Source organism: Pundamilia nyererei, unplaced genomic scaffold, assembly GCF_000239375.1.
Source record: "Pundamilia nyererei isolate P.nyererei 1_Seehausen unplaced genomic scaffold, PunNye1.0 scaffold00110, whole genome shotgun sequence".
Lineage (NCBI taxonomy): Eukaryota > Metazoa > Chordata > Actinopteri > Cichliformes > Cichlidae > Pundamilia > Pundamilia nyererei.
The window spans coordinates 264,813-285,521 of NW_005187511.1; the positions used below are offsets into that span (position 1 = coordinate 264,813).

The 20,709-nt window shown below is 38.6% G+C and overlaps 2 protein-coding genes across 3 annotated transcripts; both read left to right on the plus strand.

The window, feature by feature from the left end:
- The first annotated feature begins 2,848 nt into the window (after positions 1-2,848).
- LOC102201542 (ras-related protein Rab-7a-like) lies at positions 2,849-11,424 on the plus strand. Its single transcript, XM_005741356.2, has 6 exons — positions 2,849-3,208; positions 6,876-6,938; positions 8,442-8,568; positions 8,723-8,941; positions 9,748-9,876; positions 10,008-11,424. Exons 2-6 carry the CDS (start codon positions 6,886-6,888, stop codon positions 10,101-10,103), a joined length of 624 nt encoding a protein of 207 aa, XP_005741413.1. The 5' UTR covers positions 2,849-3,208; positions 6,876-6,885; the 3' UTR covers positions 10,104-11,424.
- A 2,617-nt stretch (positions 11,425-14,041) lies between these two features.
- On the plus strand, positions 14,042-19,078 carry LOC102201846 (ras-related protein Rab-7a-like). Of its 2 annotated transcripts, XM_013912962.1 has the most exons (6): positions 14,042-14,098; positions 14,216-14,278; positions 14,922-15,048; positions 15,234-15,452; positions 18,130-18,258; positions 18,364-19,078. In XM_013912962.1, exons 2-6 carry the CDS (start codon positions 14,226-14,228, stop codon positions 18,466-18,468), a joined length of 633 nt encoding a protein of 210 aa, XP_013768416.1. In that variant the 5' UTR covers positions 14,042-14,098; positions 14,216-14,225; the 3' UTR covers positions 18,469-19,078. The 2 variants fall into 2 exon arrangements, with proteins under 2 accessions (XP_013768416.1, XP_013768415.1); XM_013912961.1 differs by lacking the exon at positions 14,042-14,098 and having other exon boundaries at positions 14,144-14,278.
- Positions 19,079-20,709: the final 1,631 nt, after the last annotated feature.

Consider the following 20,709-nt stretch of genomic DNA (forward strand, 5'->3'; position numbering starts at 1 on the left):
CACACACACACACACACACACACACACACACACACACACACACACACACACACACACACACAATCTGTTCATCTCCTTAACTCATCTCATTGCCTCTCCTCCCCTCCCACACAGCCACACACAGAGATGCATGTTTACACATACACGCACTAAGAATGTGAATGAAAGTGCCGTTATATCTCAAACACACAAGCACTTTGATGGCTGTCTCTCATGATTTAATAGACTCTACACCTTGCTGATATGTCTGTCCTAATGATATAAACGATGTGTCCCACCTTGAGCAGCTCTTACGTTTTGCCATCATCAAGGTGCAAATGCGACAATGTTTGCAAGGATGAAAATCCAGCAGATGCTCCAAGTATGTGGCGCCTTCCCACCCATGAACCGTTTTCTAGCTCACACGCTTTTGTGTTGCAGTGTTTGTATTTACAAAGAGGCCATAAAGACTCCAGATTCAATAGGTGTAAGAAGGGAGGAATTTCTCTATAAACACCAGAGTCATCCCAGTCATCAAGATTCTACAGAGGCACGCTTCCAGTAATGAGGAGAACAAATGCACATACGACATTTAGTATGGAAAGATGATATATTAATGTGAAACCATTTTTAAAGACATTTTCTGTATGACTTTACTAGTATCTCATATCAATCTGGAGGAATTTAGGCCCACCTTTTTTTTTTACTGTGTTGCTCCATGAACTTTAGCATTTGACATGCCATTCGAGGCCTGTAGAGCCTGAGGTGTGCTTCATGTTTTGTTTTGTTGTTTTTTTCTTTAGCTTTTCTTTAATTTTTTAAATATGTGTCAACATTAGTGTGAATTTTCTGGGATGTCCACTTTTGAGAAGATAGTGGTATTTTGTTAAGACTCACCTGAATACTCCAAACAAGGCAAACTACAAACACCTCTGCTTTCATAGAGGGGATAATAATCAATGAATCAAGTGTACGTGATTAGCAGATCCTGCTGCTACTTAATTCCTGTGGAAGTAGTAAGGGTGTACTTTGTTTTTCAAAAAACTTAATAGAGTCCTGTGAAGACTTTCTTTTTCATGACTGCACTTCTGTAAGAGATAATTCATGTGAGTAAAACTGACAATATAGTAAATAACACTAACAGCCAATGAGAAGTAATAGGAAAAATATTAATGTTAAATTTACTGTTTTACAGAGTGACAGCATGCATTTGAAAAAGGTCTGAGTTCATTAGTTCGCTTGGTTCTTCTGTTCAAAATGAATTTCCACTGCCCTCTAGTGGTGGACTACTCACTCCATCCATCCAACCATTATTTTAGATGACTCACTGGTGGGGTGTAATAATGCACTATAATTAAAATGACAACTCTAACATATCCTCCTGAGAACCAAGGATAAGAATCTTCCTATTGAACTTATTTTGTGATTTCCTTCCTCTTTGGAGCTAAAAGAGGCCACCCAAATACATGAGATATCAATGGAAAGACCAGGATGTCCTCTGTTTAGTACACCAGGACTTAGTAGGGTTGCTCAAATAAGTCAAAAGATATAACCCAAAAACAAATGTCCATCACATAAATGAATAGGCTGGTTCTTAGGACAATATCATCTTAATCATACAATGAAAAAAAATGGTAGTTGGAGGTTTTGAGAGTTAGATTTGTTAAGATCAGTTCAAGGTGCCTCCCCAGAATGTTGTTTCCCACTGAAAAAAACAAATGCTCATGTTCACTGGATGTTTTGTAAAAGTTATGTAGAATTACTTGGAATATGCAGCTCATCATCTCACTCATTATGTTAGAAGATTTAAAATATTGTTTGTGTTTTTGAATAAAGTGGAACAGCAGCTCTGAAGCCGATTTATTATCAATTTAGGGAACTGTAATTACTTGAGTCTGCATTAAGGGGCATCAGAATGACTACAAAGCTCCAACATGGCTTTCTATTATATATCCAGGCTACAGACTTGTCAGGTTTAGCCCAGTTATCTGTTATGTCATCCAGTGGGACCTATCTAGTGCAAAGTCAGGTCTTGTGAAAAAAACGCAACCAGGACAATAAGCACACACCTGATAAAAATCATGCGAGTCAGGGTGATGATGTGGTCAGATCTGACTCAGTGTGGGAGTTAATTTTTAACTGAAAGCTTGGCAACTTGCCTGTTTAATGTTTACTGTAATCTATCAATACATAACATCAGCAGGTTAGCATTTGTGCTCAAAGCCTGGGTAATTTTGCAATTCAAAAACAATCTACGCTTGAAGAATTTTAAATGTTTTACAGTATTTTATAATATGTTAGTTGTTGTGTATTATGTTTGGTGCAACCCTAATACCAATACTCTGAAACTTGAAAACTTTATTGAACAAAATATTAATTTCTTGACCACTAAGTTAAAGCTAGTCACACTCATACTGAATACTAATTCAGTTTCAGCTTACACTTAGTAGGAGTTTAGGCAAGTTTCTAAATCAACCTTGCCCAAATTTTCACTTTTCATAGTCACATACTTTTTTGTTTCACTGATTTCAGTTTTTTGTTTTCAAACATTTGCCCGAATACACCATAGACACAGCCACAAATAATAATTCAAACTGTTAAAAGGCAGTAGTTTAAAACTTTGTGAGCTAAGAAATCCATAAAATAAAATGGGTAAAATTAGGACAATTGAGTTTAATATTATTTTAATGTTTTTAATACGTATCTGTCATGTTTGTTTTATATGAATGGCAACAGGGTTGAGAATCAGTACTAATATTAATGTTTTCTCTGAAAAGACCCGAGCTGTGGCATTTAATGGGCTGTGAAAGTCGAGGATAGAGAAGTTATACGGGCCTTAATTAATATTTCAGAAGGGGTTGTTATTGGCTGTTTACGTCTGACGTAGGGCACAAGCGTTGTTTGGGAGGCGGAAGTGAAAGAAGACAAGGGAGAACTAAGTAGTTAGCTGGTTGGGTGGCTTGTAGGCAGGCAAGCCTTAAGGCAAGTGCCAAATTTAAACACTATTTGTAGATAAATTACCTCGTGAATTTACGACACGGTTTTTGTTGGTGTCGACGTCAGAAACTTTTCTGAGAATCTCAAACGGGACATTGCCAAATCAACGCTAGCTAACGTAACGCCTAGTTAGCAACTGACGCTAGCTGCGCTGCACAACAACGGCTAGTTTTCTCGCAGCCGGCTTCGATACGGTCAGCAAGTCTCCTCTACCGTGTGTTACGAGCTGAAAGTAAGTTTTTGAGACGACAAGAAACTCTTTATATGTATAATGTCTGCCCACTTGTCAGTGTTTAGGATGTCCTGACGCTGTAGCTGCGAATGGTGGTGAGGTGTTTTTCGGCAAAAACAAGGCCGGCCTGTGGCTCCTCTGGGTCGAATCCAACAAGGAAGGAGACCGGCTAGTCAGGGTTGGTCTGTCGGCCAAAGCATCGTAAAAGAACAACAACAACAACAACAACAAAAAACCCTAAACAAAAACAAAAAAACTCATCATTGTCAAATGTTGTGAAGGGGGGTATTGGTGTCTTTAAACGGTGGTAATGCTCATGCACACAGAGAAGGATTTTTACCTCAGAACTACACATCACCGAGTGGCTGATTAGCTACTCGTCACTGTGTTCTTTGGCTACATCTTGATCCTGGTCAGTGTGACCTTTAAGCGATATCCTCACCTTTATTGTCTACAGGCTGTGTTAAACAGATGTTATATGTGTCTGAGTGTTGCTAGGGAATCTTGACCTGTCATGTCTGTATTATGCGTTAAGTGGGTTTCGTTTCGCTTGTGGCTCACAGGTCACGCGGTTACACGTCGTTCAAGTTGTCTTAATTATACAACGCCCATTGCTTGTACCAACAGGCTCGAGACAGAAAAGAAACATCTTGCTATACATTTATCCAGGTTTTGAGTATTTTACTTTTCAATGACAGATGCTGTCTGACATTTACATCTACCATTTTCTTATTGTTTCATTAAAAAAATACTGTGCACAGTATGATGACACATATGGTCTTGCACAGTTTTTTAATTAAGTGGTTGGAGTTGAAAAACTGCTCCTCCGCTGCAAACAGCCCTCTGAGTTTGGATTAGTCCTAATTTGTGTGTCTTTTGAAGTTGTTCAGCATATCTATCTCTTCACTTGTACTTGTTATAGCTAAAATACACACGTTTAAAAAGATGATCCTTCATTACTGAAACATCTGTTTCCCATGTAGAAGCTGGTTAACAAGGACAAATGATGATGGCTTCCCTCTGTGACCTGGAGTAATTGACTGAACATTGTCTGAACTCTGCTTTCCAAAACTATTTTTAGTTTAGGGTTTGTTTTGTGTTGTTTGGTTTGCATTTATAACCCATGTCAGAGGTGAAGACTAGATGCTCTGAGCAGAAATGTATGAGCATAGAGAAACTGTGGTGGAGTCCAAAACGTCATGGTTTTTAAAATAATAAATAATAATGAGCCTAATTCATGCAGTCATTTCTTAACTGAGAAATACTGTATATTCATTCAGGCAGAAGAAATTATTTAATTTGTTTTGATCATATTAGTGAAAGGCCACCATCTCATTTTGGACTGAACCGCCTGTCAGAAATCGTAGTTGTTAATGAGAAATCATGGACCTGCTGTTCATGAAAGTTTAAATGTCTGATCTCTGCTTCTGCTGTAATCATGTGACTAATTTAAGCACACCTCCGTGACAGTGTGTTGCTGTTGTTCATGCTACTGGCAACTATTTTGTGTTTCACAGGTATTGGATTTCCACTCAGAAAGAATGCTGGTGCTTTCCAGCTTATGGTTGTGTTTTACTTTAGTAAACTGGTGCATGCAATTTGAAATGAAGTGTTCATGTTTACTGTTAAATGTTACCTAAAAGGTTATTGCTTCACCACCAAAACAAGATACAATTTGTGTATATTTTTTTTTTCACCCAAAAGGAGAAACATAATTGGACTTGACAATTAGACACTGCCACAGTGTATAATATATACAGTACATATCTTTATATGGTGCTTTTCCAGCTCAGAGGAATTTCTGACTCTCAAAACAATAATCAGGCTGCGGGTTTCATTTAAAGTTAAAGGGTTTTTTTTGTTGTTTTTTTTTTAAACATGTACACAATCTAACTGGAGCAGTAAGGTATTTTAGGCACATTAGCAATCATAAAGGCTACAGGTTTTTTTGTTTTGTTTTTTTCTTGAAGAAAATTCCCAGTGGGAGGCCATGTTTGTAATGCACTGGTGAAACCTTGCTGATGTTTGTATACTACTAATTGTATACTATGCTGCTATAATATACAATTAGGATCATCTTAAGCTTTGAGGAAATACTGCTACATGTTACTGCCAGACATCTGCTTTTTCTGCCCTCCTTATTGACAGTGCAGTACTTTTCCCAGGTTTTGTTTTATCAGTTGCATTGTGATCAGTGTTTACATAGCACCGATAGGACGAAGGTATGGGAGAAGATAAAGCAGTGTCTTAAGAAATCACATTTTATTTTGTCTTTCTAGTCTATTTGTGTATGGGAAAGGTTTATACATAGCCCTTCAAGACATTAATATACATTTTCACTGGAACCCACTGCACAATTGGACAGAACATAAAAGATTTGCTATAAGGTCAGATTTGCATCAACACTGGAAGCGAAGCACTCATCGCCGACCCCATCAAAGCTGACGTCTTGTTGCTTGTGGACATCGTAGGCTGTGGTTATCTAAGTAATGTTCTAACGTATTTACTACCAGATTATATGTCAAGCAACAGTTTTGTGCACTCTTAATTTTCACTCACTTCAATCACTCGCCTGGTGGTGGTGGAGTTTCTTGGTTTCCACCAACTTTACCTCGTCAGTTGTTATTTCACCCTTAGTTGCTCTTAATCGCTGAATGCCATTCACTTTCTCTGCTCTCTTGTTGAAGCAAATCACTTTCTGTGTGGATGCAGCTTCAGTCTTGCATTGTATAATGATACTGGCTGACAAAATCTCTTTTTTTGTCCTAGTGAAACACCAAGGCATCTAATTTTCCTCTTTTTATTTATTTCAAACATTGCATTCTCAAATAAACAATTGATCACTTAAAGGGGGTGATACAGTATAATACAACACATATTAACTTAGTCATGCACTGGGTAAGCTCTTGCTGAAATCTCTGATGAGTATTGGGGAAATTGTGCACATCCCTGAGCAGTGAAGAGTGTTTGAGTGTTCAGAAAAGGCACAGATTGCAGAACAGTTAACTACCACTCTTGCTCAAACTAAAGTGACATACATCCAGTTGTTTTGTCCAGTTCTCCAGAATTTAGTCAACATTTTAGCCCCAAATTGACTAATATGTGTCTTTCACTTTTGTATAGATTCTGGGAAAAAATAGATTTAATTTTATTTATACATCTATTCGCATGTTGTCTCCCAAGTCATGTTGTATTTGTGACTGTGGTCATTTTATATAATTATATCTTGCAATGGTTGACGGTGTATTAAGCGTTACATTGTGCAGCATTGGTTTGTCAACTTAGTGACAGTGAAATCAGCAGAAAATGTCTCATATGTCACTTGGTTTGGACTTTGAGGAGGAGTCAATATTCTTAGAAGTAACCTCCCTGTGTGTGTGTGTGTTGAAGTGAGAGGGAGAGAGAGAGATATGTTCCTCGTGATTTGCCCAACAGCTTAGGAAGCACATGACTGAAATGAGTGGCATTCATACATGATTGGTGCAGGGCCATGAAACTCAAGACATAAAGTTGTCCAATAGGCCAGTCTGTAAAGAAACTGAATTATTTTTTGTATTGATTATGTTGTTCCAGGTATATAGACAGCTAGTGGTTAGGTTGTGACTTGCTATGACGACGTCAGAAAAGCATTAGTAACTAAACCCTCTTGCTTTTTGTCTTACTGCAGCTGTGGAAAAATGACATCCAGGAAGAAAGTGCTCCTGAAAGTCATCATCCTGGGAGATTCAGGGTGAGTCACACAAACTATTCAATTTTTTTTCCTATTGTTGTTTTGCGGTTAATTTAATTTTACATTGCGCTACTTCCTTGTTGGCACAAGTTGTTGTGGTGGTGCAATAAGCTGTCGCCAGGCAGAATACAAACTGTGCTTCTTGTATATACAGCCCTTATCTGCTGCTAATCACTACTATTGCTATCAAGCTCAGTTTTCATGCTCATTATGCCGTCTTTCAAAAGTAGTTTTTATATTACAGTTATTCAAACATGGTTTCAAGGGAACTTTTAATTTTTCACAATAATTTATAAAAAAAAAAAGCTTAGTAAACAGTTTCATAAGAAACCTTAAAGCTGGGTGAACCTGAGAACACTGAAATCTTTTGTGTATCCCTGTGATAATATGATTCACCAATAAATTACAGTATTTTATATGTAAGGAAAACATAATGGCCAAACAGGTTGAATCAACCACCATTCATTCATTTCTTATTGTTAAGCCAGGCTGAAATGTAACTCCAGGCCATTGAATATTTTAACTTGCAAAAATTAAAATAGGAATGATCCCTGTTTTGTTGAATCATATGACCACTTGGAAAGAATACCAAAGTTGACTCTGGTTCTTTGCTGATTGACCAGAAAGATGAATTTGTAGGTTATGATGTAAACAGTTCTCTAGTACGCTTCAGTAGGAAATCTACGTCTTAATTTAGAACATAGCCTAATGTGCACCTCCTGAGAAATACTACATTTCAGGTTGACACAGCCCGCAACCATTTAATGGCGTGGCAGGCTGTAGTATAGGGTTAAGAGGGGTTTCTGGTTATTTCACGAGTTAGGATGTAGAATTCCCACAGATATCTAAATCAGATCACTGGTCTGTTTTGTATCTGAGTTTTCTAGATGCAAATTAGTTGACTCTTTTTCACTCTAGTGTGGTGATAAAGCATCTGAAATGGTTTGTTGACTGTGTGAAGATACCTTAGTTTTGTCCTTGTATTTATTTATGTATAACAACAACATAGCAGTTTGGCAGGTAGCCACACCTGAGAGTGAGGCAAAGCCTTTACTCTTTGGACTTGCTCACCATTCTCTCTTACCTGTACCAATCGGTGCTCTGTCACCCTCACAGGTCAGTAATTGTTTGCACTGATTAAGGATCACGTTAAATTTGCTGAGTGTGTCTTCTTGTTCCACAAGAATGACACACTGATAACATCATCATAGCATGCAGCATTTCAGTTTCCTTTATCGCATGCTTTACGACCTGTAAGTGGCTATACTGCTGTACAGACCATTTGCTAATGTGGTTAGCGATATGGTTGAAGCAGTCATCATTCGTCTTATATGTAGTGGATCCTTGTATTTAAAATCAGCTTGTCTCGATTAAGATGGATACCCAATGTGCTCAAGCTGGTGGAAATTCTAAAAGCTTTAACCACATTCATATATCACCAAACACAGTAATTTAATTGCTGCATATTTCATATTTCTGTTGTGCTGCTGTTTCTCTTCTCAGTGTTGGGAAGACCTCCTTAATGAACCAGTATGTGAACAAGAAGTTTAGTAACCAGTACAAAGCCACAATAGGAGCAGACTTCCTGACGAAGGAGGTGATGGTGGACGACCGACTCGTTACAATGCAGGTGTGGTATGATAACTAGTCGGAGGACTAAATTATGTGAGGACAAATGAAGCTTTAAGTTTTCATGGATTCAAGCACAGTTTTATTGAGAGTTGTTGTTTTGTATTATCTTTAATCCTGGTGTGCCTAACTATTGTTCCTCTTTCATTGCCTAGATCTGGGACACAGCTGGCCAGGAGAGGTTCCAGTCTTTGGGTGTTGCGTTCTACCGTGGAGCAGACTGCTGTGTGCTGGTGTTTGATGTGACTGCGCCCAATACATTCAAAACACTTGACAGCTGGAGGGATGAGTTTCTGATCCAGGCCAGTCCTCGAGATCCTGAGAACTTCCCGTTTGTGGTGCTAGGCAACAAGATTGACTTGGAGAACAGACAGGTTGGTATGAGATTCCTGGTTCTAGTTTCGTTGTTTTAAGAATGACTTTAACTATGTGTGCGTGTCAGTTGTAAGTGCACACAGCACACTGTGGCTGTTACTGTTGTGCTGCTTTGTTTGGTAGATCTGTAGAAGGAGAAAAGACTAAATCATTAAAGACTTGCTGTGACCATAAAGATTAGCGCAGGTGTTGATGGGGTTGCTGTGTAAGGAATGTTAGAGGACTTGGTGAAACTACAAAAGTCACTTCACCTGAGCAGAGGAGCTTCTTGTGGCTAGTGAAGTGCATGCCTTGACAGGGCCTTTGTATAAGCTTGGAAAGCTCACCTCAAGTTTATGTGTTACATAACAATATCAGAGTGGCTTTTTTCCAACGATAGTAACTAAACATTGAAGTAACTCTTATCCACACTTTGAAGTGGCATAAGCAGAGCATAGACTTCAACATTACAATGTGAATTGACAAATTGATACCTCAGTAAAGCTATTCACGCCAGACATCCAAAAACCAAAATAAAAGCAGTTTGTGAGAACAAATGATACATGTGCCACCTGAAAGTTGTGCACTCACCTATGAGAAATGCTTGTTGAGCAGTTATTCCCCAAATGTAGCTGAAAAATCGACTTTTCCTCCAGCACTGGGAATATCTTTTTTTTTTATAAGCATAATATGACTTTGTATGCTTGTGACCTAAATATCAATACCTATATCATAATCAAATAATGCAGAAAATTGAGTTATTGTATTGTACAACTTATTTTAGCTTGTTGTTGTCGATGGACTCAATCTCTCTTTATATCCACAGGTGACCACCAAAAGGGCTCAAGCCTGGTGTCAAAGTAAGAACAACATCCCCTACTTTGAGACCAGTGCGAAGGAAGCCATAAATGTAGAACAGGCATTTCAGACAATCGCACGTAATGCACTCAAACAGGTGAGTTACAGGTTAATGGTGTGTGTGGTGTGCTGGTGGTGGGTTTGAAATGGCTTGTTGCATTGTGTGATTGTTGAATTTTAAAAAATCTTTCGGCTTTACTTAACTTCTTTTTTCTTGGTGCCTTGCAGGAGACAGAGGTGGAGTTGTATAATGACTTCCCAGGGCCCATAAAGCTGGGAGGGAATGAAGGACCTAAACCCGCAACAGAAAGCTGCAGCTGCTAAGAGAAAACTTGGACCATCTTCTCTCTTGGCTTTTTGGAAACGCCCTGTCACTGGTTACATCACCTCCACCTCGCTTCCAGGGAAGGGAATTCCCTACTGGTCTTCCTCCTCCATGCCATTGTTCATTCCACTGACACGACCCTTCGCACAATGTGCTGCACATGGATGTGTCCCCCTCACAATTAATACACAAATTAATACACTAGTGTTCTCTTGTAAAATATGTTGACGAGTCCAGCGCCCAAAGATCACACAAGAGAAAAATGACACCCCCCAGCCCCACTCTGACCTCACGGTCCCTGACTTGATCTCCTGTGAGTGATCTCCTGTCCCAGCAACCCATTTGTGCAGATGATGCCCGACATTCATGCTAAGGGGACAAGATGGAGCCATTTTCAGAGTGCAATTGGGAACTCTAGATGTTCTAGCTGATTATCTTTAATGTGAGGCGATGTTGGCTAATGTCAGCATCCCAAGTTTCGCATTCTCTGATTTCTCTTTTTTGCTTTCTTTTGCCTATCTGTCAATGAATAATCTTGCTGAACTATATATACAGATGCATTAATTGGCTGATGATGTTTTTGAAGCCAATCTGAAACACTTTCTTCTTTCTTTTTGCACTTTGTATGTTTTTTTTGCCTTTAAAAATTATACAGGGATGACTGATTTTTGGGCAACGTCTGCTGCCAGATGCCTTTCAAATTAGAATTCCTCACTCTTTCCTTTTTTGATATGTCCTGAGAATTTGTTGAACACTCTGGTAGATTATCTTTGCCTTTGCCCTTCAAGATTGTGCTTAAAGGGTTTATAACTGCCTAAACAGCACAGTAGAAATGTTGTTAAGTAGACTCAAAGTAAAAGCTGAGTCTACTTAATAAGTCAGTGTAGAACATGGATTAATTGTCCCTGATATATTAATATTTGCCTTTTGTGTAACATTACTTGTACTGCTACTATTACTGCTGTATATGTTCTGTCCTTTCATCAGACGTCTTTCATCGCTATAGAATTACAATATGCATCACCAACACAGCTTACACCTGTCTTCTGTCATGTCTTTGTTATTGCTGTTCTATCTATCTGCTTGTAGCTCAGGTTGGCTAAGTACTTAATATTTTTAACGGATTGTGTATTACAGTGTATAGATGGTGAAGGTATAATGGACTGAAATCAAATGGATATTCTATCTTTCCATTTAATGAAAATATCCAGTTATCTGTCCTGGTAGTACTCCTCCTTATAAGAACAAAATTACTGCAATGCAAACATTGTTGTCAAAGAAAATTCGGACATCAAATAATAAAACTCTTGACTATATTAACAGTCTGGCGTTCTGTGTCTCAGTGTATGTATGGTTGATGAAATTCTCAGTTTCTTTTTCCATTCAGACACCCCTCAGGTGTGTAATTGTGTGAAGCCTTAATCACAGATGCAGAGAACTGATATACATTTGTTTTTTTACTTTTTCCATCTACTTTGGCCTTCAGTTCACAAAGTTTGAATTCACTGTAAACCAGTTAGTGTTATTGGTATGGTTTTTTTTTTTTGTTTTTTTAAGTAAATGAGAAAAAACTACTTGTATAGGTGTTGAATGCACTGTGCTTCATGTTTTATCAGTTACTTTTTTAGGTACACCTGTTCAACTACTTGTTAGCTCAAATATCTAATCAGCCAATCACATGGTAGGGCAGGGGTTACTTTGAATGGTACCAAAAGGGCTGATCTAACAAGTTTAGAAACTGAACTACTATAACAGACTAGTGTAATTTTTTTCCACCAAAAGTGAAGCACCATTGGTCAGATTATTCTCTTAAAAGCATCAGCTTGTCCCAAGGTCCAGTTCAGCAGATCAAATTTACAGAGGAAAATTTAGCTGAGCAATCAATTAAAACAGTGCATGACTGTCAAAGCAGCCCGGCCTCTAATTTTATCCATCTGAGTTAGAAAAATCCACCTATTTAGTTGGGCATTGTTTGCCTTACTTTTAGAGGCAGCAAGTGGCCTGTAGGGGCACTACAGCTTCTAATTTTCAGTGGCAATTCCAGTTTTCAAGTTGGAACTAACTCACTTCCTTGTTCACCCATTTCAAATTTCCTGAACTCAAAAGTTTCAAACACAGGATGGAACAATGAACTTCAATGAAAACAGGGTAAATCCCCACAAGATAACTGCAAACATGGCAACTCAGGGTTCAACATGCAGACTAGAGAAGCTGGGGATCTAACTACAGACAATCTGATCCGCTGATGACTCCTAAACCACCCCTCAGGAAAAATGATGGAGGACATAAAAAGTTATTTAGGCTTTTTCCCTGCGCAGCAGTGATAAAGCTTCTGTCCATAAAAAGCATCGTAAAATGCCCCTTCCTCTTTGTGAAATTTTGTCTGGGGGAATATTGACGTCTTTAAATAGACAGTCTATGTTAAATAAATATGCTAGACATCTTTGTGCCAGCGTTGCAGGCAAACATGTCCTGTCACGTTTGTTTTGTGTTGAATAGTTTTTCTTTCATTTGTGACTTGCAGGTCACGCAGCTACCCGTGATTGTCTGATCATACAACAACTATTTCTTGCACCAACAAGCTTGAGGACAAAATGAAATCTGTTGCCATACATGCAACAGATTTCTTTTTTCAATTCTGTCTGACACTACCATCAACTTTTTTCCAACAGACCTTGTGCAGAGTATAAAGACTGAGATATGTTATATGGACAAAATTACTGGACCTCGTTCCCCAAAATCTTTAAATTCAGGTGTTTTCAGTCCCATTGCCACAGCTCAAGCACTGAGACAGGCAGTCTACCTTTAAAAACATTTGTGAAAGAATGGGTTGTTCTAAAGAGCTCTCTGAATTCGAGTGTTGTAACAGCAACAATTCAGTTTGTGAAATGTTTTCCCTCTTAGATGCATTAACTGCAAAATGTAACATACTGCAAAGTGGGCCAAATTAGGCCAGACAAACAGGCTTATAGTTTACTGGTAGAAAAATGCATGCTTGAGCTCTAAAAGAACATTCTGAGTCAGGAATACACCTGTATGCTATGAATCAGCTTTAAGGAAATACTGCTTACTGTCAGAGAGCTGCTGCACTAGTTTTTTCTGTTTTGTCAGTAAAACTATGATTACCGTTTACTACAGATATGACAAAGGTTTGGGTAAAAGTTAAAGCAGCCTCTTATGAAATCTGTCATGAAATGGCTGTGCTGCAGGCAGGATAAGGATCCAGGTGCATAACTTGTGAGACACGAACTCAAAAAAGCTTTAACGCTGGAGTCTTTACATAAAAAAAACACAAAAATAAAACGCAAAACAAGGCAGGGCTAGATCCAGGAATACAAAACTAGGACTCTAGGGGGGAGACACAAGGAACAAGGGAGCACACAGCAGAGAGGGAGGGCACAACAATAAACAGAGAGAGAGTCAGACAATAAATACACACCAGATAATTAGGGAAATGAGAAACCCTGGCTAAAACTGCTCAAGGAAAACAAGAAAAAGGAAGCAATACAAAACACGTGACACAAGAGACTATCAAAATGAAACAGGAAATACCACTGAGACAGTGACTCAAAAATACAAACAATCTAATTTCTCTCTTTCTTTTTTTTTACTTCAAGCTTTGGGCTCTAAAATATATCAGCTGATCACGACACTTAAAGGTAGCAGTACAATATATATTCACTTACTTATTTTCACTTACGTGTTCAAAAAAGATTACACAACAGTTAGATCCAGTTGACACACTGGGTGTGGCTGAGCCACGGCTTAGATCAGTCATATCCAGTGTGGCAAACAAATTCTTTAATCAATGCATGTTGAACAGAACTCATGTTATGTTTGTGATTGTGGTTGTTTTGCATAATTATACCATACAAAGCTTGACAGTGAATTGAAATCTGTGTGCTGTCAGCTTAGTGACACCGAAATCAGCTGAAACATTTGATGTCACCTGGTTTGAGGAGGAGTTGGATTGATTTGCCAAACAGGTTATAAGGTACATGACTGGAATGAGTGGCATTCATACATGATTGGTGCAGGACCATGAAAACGCAACACAGGAAGTCAGGAAAGTATTAGTAACTAAACTCTCTTGCGTTTTGTCTTAATGCAGCTGTGGAAAAATGACATCCAAGAAGAGGGTTCTCCTGAAAGTCGTCCTCCTGGGAGATTCATTGTGAGGTTTTGATATTAATGTATTTTAAATGTAATTTTAAAGTGTGTTACTTCGTCGTTGGCACGAGTTGTTGTTGTTGTGCAATAAGCTGTCGCCAGTCAGAATATTAGCTATGTATCTTGCATGACTTAGTTAATCCTATTGTTTTATGCACAATTATACCTTAGTTTCTGAAATACTGTTTAAGGGAATGTTTAAAACTACTTAATAAAGGTGGTTTAAGTGTGCATAACAACACAAAGCTGTTTATCAGATATCCACAACTGAGAGCGAAACAAACATTTTTCTTGATTGTCAGAGTTGCTTCCTCGTACCAATCACTGCTCTCTCACTCACGTGGATTATTACGTATTTGCACTGATCAAAGATGAAAATGAATTTACTGAATCTATTCTCTTATTATGGATGGATAATATTACCCTACTCTTGTTTTATTTTCCTTTACCACATGAATACAGACAATATAACCAGCTATACTGCTATACAGACCACATGTTAAAATGGTTGGTGATATGCTTGAAGCAGTCATATTTCAACCTGTCTATACTACATGCTGCTTTTATTTAAACTCAACTTGGAATAGAAATTAAAAAAAGCTTTAACCACATTCATAAATCTGTTGTGCTGCTGTTTCTTTTCTCAGTGTTGGGAAGACCTCCTTAATGAACCAGTATGCCATCAAGAAGTTTAGTAACCAGTACAAAGCCACAATAGGAGCAGACTTCATGACGAAGGAGGTGATGGTTGGAGACCAGGTTGTTGTATTGCAGGTGTGGCATAAAAAGTAGATGGACTCTTTGATCATATGAGGACAAATGAAGATTTAATGTTTAAAGCTTCAAGCACAGCTTTATTGAGAAAAGACATTTCCAGGTCCTTAGTAGGACGTTGTTGTTCTGCATTATCTCTAGTCTTGGTGTCCTGGTGCGAACTGCGTTTCTCTTTCATTGCCTAGATCTGGGACACAGCTGGCCAGGAGAGGTACCAGTCTTTGAATGCTGCCTTCTATCGTGGAGCAGACTGCTGTGTGCTGGTTTTTGACTTGACAGCGCAAAAAACCTTCAAATCGCTTGACAACTGGAAGGAAGAGTTTCTGTTCCAGGCCAGCCCTCGAAATCCCGAGAACTTCCCATTTGTGGTGCTAGGCAACAAGATTGACTTGGAAAACAGAGAGGTTGGTATGAGATTCCTGAGACAAAAAGGTCCGGGTTCAGTATGTTTGTTAGAAGGCTGTCTCTGCCATAGCATAGATAACTTTACTTCCCAGTACTGGTATTGAATTTCCTATCAGAAAGAATGCAGGTGCTTTACAGCTCATGATGGTAAACGAAGTGCTCGTGTTTTAAAAGATTAGCTGATAGATGTATGTTGACTAAAATGAAGCCTGATGGGAGTGTTTGTGTTTCTATTAAATTACTGCCTCAAGTGTTATTGACCGACTGTCTAAATCACACTTGATATTATTTAAAAACACTGATGAATGTACCTGAATGAGCAGACATCAGGGGACAGAAATCAACTGACCAGGTAAAACTGTATAACATAACATTTGCCTGTTTTTATATAAGAAAGCAATTAGAATGATCTCTTAGGAAATACTGCTAAATATTATAGTAAGACGGCTGGAGCAGTAAACTTTCTGTTGTGTTAGTAACAATGTGATGACTGTTTACATGCCACAGATATGACTAAGGTAAGGGAAAAGATAAAGCAGCCTCTTATGAAATCAAGGTTGATTTTGTCTCTCAAGTCTATTTATAAATGGATAAGATTTAAACATAAACTTTCAAGACTCTCACATATTTTTTGTGAAAAAACACTATTTTTTTCTGATATGTTTCATAAATGAAAGCAGAGTAAAACCTTTTCTAGTGTCTGTCAATCAAAGCAAGGAAGGAAAGTCCAAAGCACTGAGTGCGGTAGGGTTGGAAGAGCCAGATCTTCTCATTCAATTTAATTATTTCTCTGTTAAACCTTCTCTTAGTTTTAAAATGTATGCTAAGCTGTAGGTCCATCTTGCATGCCATGTCAGCCTGAGCAGGGACAATAGAGCGAGTTCCAGCGTTGGTGGGAGTTTAAACTAAAGAAACTGAGGCTGACACAGATATTAGGTTGCAGTGATTGGAGCTGATAAGCTCTCGTTCTGCTACTGTAGGTGCACAGGTGTCTCCTGTGGAAATATTCACCCAGTTCGAGTGTTTTCTGAGAACAGAACTCAAACCTTTTTCACTGAATTCAAGTGCATAGAGGTTTCGCTGCACTGGCCTCAGCATGTGTGAGCCATAATGCTGCAGTGTGAATTTACAGATAAGTCCACGGAAGCTTGTTCTGCCTTTTCTGCTGAGTACGGTCTGGTTTATAAAAAGCTCAGACACCATCCTTCTGCCTGACGCCTACTGATGGTGTTTTAGAAGTCTCAGATAAACAGCTGGTCAAAGCTACGATCATTTTACCAGAGAGAAGAGAAACTTGAACTGCTGGTGCTCTGCATCTAACGCTACTGACGTGTGATGTTTATTTGGCTGCCACTTTGGATGTGTGACAATAATTGTGACTACATAAGGTCAAGGGTCAAGATTTCAACATCCTAGTCACACAGCCCTAAAGACTGGTTAGTGACCCTCTGGCAACTTCTGGTCCTGAGGGCTACATGTACATCCTTCAGGACATGGAGCTACATGTGTATCCGCTGACCAAAAGCCTCCTTGAAATTGTTTCGGTTGCTAAAAGATTGCGAATACTAGGAAGCTCTCCAAAGGACAACAAAAAACTGGAAATGGGCATGGCAACATGTTGGTTAAACTTGTCTTTAAACTAAGATAAAAGCCCAAAGATAAACAATACAGCTGGTTTGTGGAGATTACTGCACAAAGTTTTTGTGGGATGGGAACCTCCCATCTCATGGTGCCTCTTGCTGTTTGCAGTCTTGCGTCACAAATCCAATCAGTGGCAGTGACAGCCTGTATATTGGTTTTTCAGCTGCTGCTGAAGAAAAAGCTCCAGCACTAGGGGAGCTCTTTACTCATACTCTCTGGAGAGGAGGGTGCGTTTGATCATTTTACATCTCTCATTCTTTTGTATAGTAATCAACTGCTAAGTTTTATTTTGTTTATTTATTTTGTTTTTATTTTGATAGCAGTTTGTCCATCTTTTAGTTTAATTAATAATTAAAAGAAAATATATTTCTGCTCTTAAAAGTGCCTCCTTCACTATTTTTCTGCCTCAACACTTCTTCTTCCTTTTTCCGCGTCCGCTGGACGTCTCAGGGGACACAACAGATGTGTGAGAAAGGAGAAATTACAATACTGAGCAGAGGGAGTAAAGGCTATGGCTATTGGCTAAAGGCTATTGTATGGGATAAATAAAGATGTTTGTTTCTTGCCATTTGTACATAGCTTAATAAACTAGTGTTTTAAACATAGCTGATGTCCATAAAGTGTCACAAAGTAATCTCAAAGTTTAGAAATTCGTCAGTCTATTGGTAGACAAATTGTCTATAAAGGCAGATAGTTTAGCACTTAGGCTAACTGACCTAGTTGTGGGCCCACAACTAAAGATAAGAAGATAAGAATAGTGTGTCTATCTGTACTTTTGACTTAAACATTGGATCATACTTTATGACCAGTTAATACAGAAAACTGAGCATTTACAAAGTGTCCACACTGTTCTGACAAATCTGCAGCAACCGTGTGATTGTGTCAAATCAGAATGAGCAAGAATCTCGGAGGAATATTTCCAGCACTTTGTTGTTATAAAGAGATAAGGCAGTTCTGAAAGCAAACAGGGGTCCAGCCTGACACCCTCCTGTGAGTATAATTTAGATGATTATTAATGATATTGTATATCCACAGGTGACCACCAAAAGGGCTCAAGCCTGGTGCCAAAGTAAGAACAACATCCCCTACTTTGAGACCAGTGCGAAAGACGCCACAAATCTAGAACAGGCATTCCAGACAATTGCAAGTAACACACTCAAACAGGTGAGTTACAGTTTTATTAAATTAGGGGAAAAATGTTGGTTTTGGAATATATTGTGGCATTGTGTGACCATTGACTTTTCAAAACTCTGTTGGCTTTTTTTTCAGGTCTCACAGGGGACAGATGTGGAGTTGTATTATGACTTCCCAGAGCCCATAGTATTTGGAGAGAATGATGAATCTAAGTCTTCAGCAAAAAGATGCAGCTGCTAAGGGAAAACTTTAACCATCTTCTTTCTTAACTTTTTGGAAACACACTGTCACCTTGGTTACATCACCTCCAGGGAATGGAAACAGCCTACTGTTCTCCCTCCTCCATGCCATTGTTTATTCCATCAACACTACCCTTCACACAATGTGCTGCACATGGAAGGGCCCCCTCTATCTTTATAAACAAATTAATACACATTTCTAGCATCTCTCGCAGGAATCATGGGGTAACCTTTGACCGATTTTTCACTTTGAATGCTCGCATTAAATCTCTGGTTCATCTTTGCTTCTATCACTTTAAATCGATTAAGAAACTGAGTCAAACTCCACTGTGTCATGCTCTGAACTGGACTGAATATTTTTCATGTCTTTACTTCATTGGGTTTAAGTTGCTCATTTGTTTTGATGGTTATTATCTTAACAAGACTTCCTTGGAACTTTGAAGCTTGCACCACTGACAAACTCTTGTAAATACTCACATATCACACTGTTGCTAATTCAGCTGAACTGACTCCCGATGAACTTCCATGTACATTTTAAGATTTTTATTTTATTTGATTCGTTTTGATTTATTTTGATAATAAACAAGCATCAGTGTACATCAGTGTGAACTTTTGCATCCATATATCTCCAGCATGTCCCAGAGGTCATGTGATCAGGGCTTGCTGGCTCTGCAGCATACAAAGATAGAGATAGAGTACAAAAGACATCTCTCCCTCTGAGCCTGAGATCTGTGGACTTGGTGGATTAGTTTTTAAAACTTAGATTTATAAACTTGTTTTGGAGTAATTTTTTTGCTCTCATGTTTTAGTATTTTGTTGTTAAAAATTGTGATATTTATCTTAAAAGATCCTATGTACATTTTTTTTTTTTTTTGCTATATTTTAAACATGGTCTTTAACGCTATTTAGCATTGTTTTAACATGGGAGACTGTCAGGTTTGACTTGCTTTACAAGACACCATCTAGTGGCTATTAGAGGAACTGCAATTTTGGCACTTTGCTTTAGCTAGAGGTGTTTAGCGTTCATCCTTCCACAAAAACCACTACTACTCTTCCTGCTTAAACGTTTTGATAACTCAAAATACAATTTTGCCACACTTTTTCGTATATCACTTGTATCATATTAAAACGTGATGATCATGATCTTATCATTAATGATCATGCTGTGAGTGGTTCTATTTGTTGACTCCCACATTAAGGGTGGTGGGACTGGATATCAGGGCCTTTCTATCACCATGTTAACAAAAGTAATATAGTCAGTCCAGTGACACACTGATACATATATTTTCATGCTTTTTATTTCAGTGTAGTCATAATACTCCTGAACTCAAACTCTTTCATTTGCCGGTGAATAATAGGAATTTGCACTATTAATGACTGTTTTTGAGCCTCCTTGACCTTAGGATGGATTTTAATGTAATGTACTTGCATTTGGAGCGTTTCTACTGACCACTCAGAGCACTTTAGACTAAAAGTCACATCTTAACCAAACATTTCTGCAGTGTTTTATTCTATACAATTCAAGCACTTCTCACATCCACAGCCACTTTAGAATCACCAACTAACCTAAAAAGCATGTCTTTGGACTGTGGGAGGAAGCCGGTACAGGCACAGTGAGCACATGAAAACTCCACACAAGTAATATTGCCACCACCTGTGAATTGTGATGGATAGTGAGATGGATGGGCTACTACGTCACTTACGTTCTCGCTTTTTAGTGGCAGATGTGGCCACTTGGGATAAATTCACTTCTGGCAAAAGACCCAATTCACACACCTACGGTCATTTTAGAGTTGAACATTAGCCTAATCCCACACATGTCTTTGGACTGTATGCAGTTACCTGGAAAGAATACTGAAACTCAACAGAGAAAGGCTCTAGGCCCTTCTTGTTATGAGGCAACAGTGCTAATCACTGCATCACCAAGCCTGTGAAGATGAATTTTCTGTCTCTATTTAGCTCAGTGACAGATTGGTAACCTGTCTATGGTGTCTATGACAGCTGGGCTAGGCTCCAGTCCCTCCTACCACCCTGAATTGGATAATCAGATGAAATTGGATGGATGGGTGCAAAACACTAAAAAGTTAGAAAAATAGCAATAGGTTCTCCTAACTTTATAGAAAAAATGGAAATCACCCAGAATAACTGCTAACATGTTGGAATGGCCTTATACAACAGAACAATGCATCCTGTTGCAGACAGGCCTCGCTCACATAAAAGCATTTCTTTTTATCCATGTTCA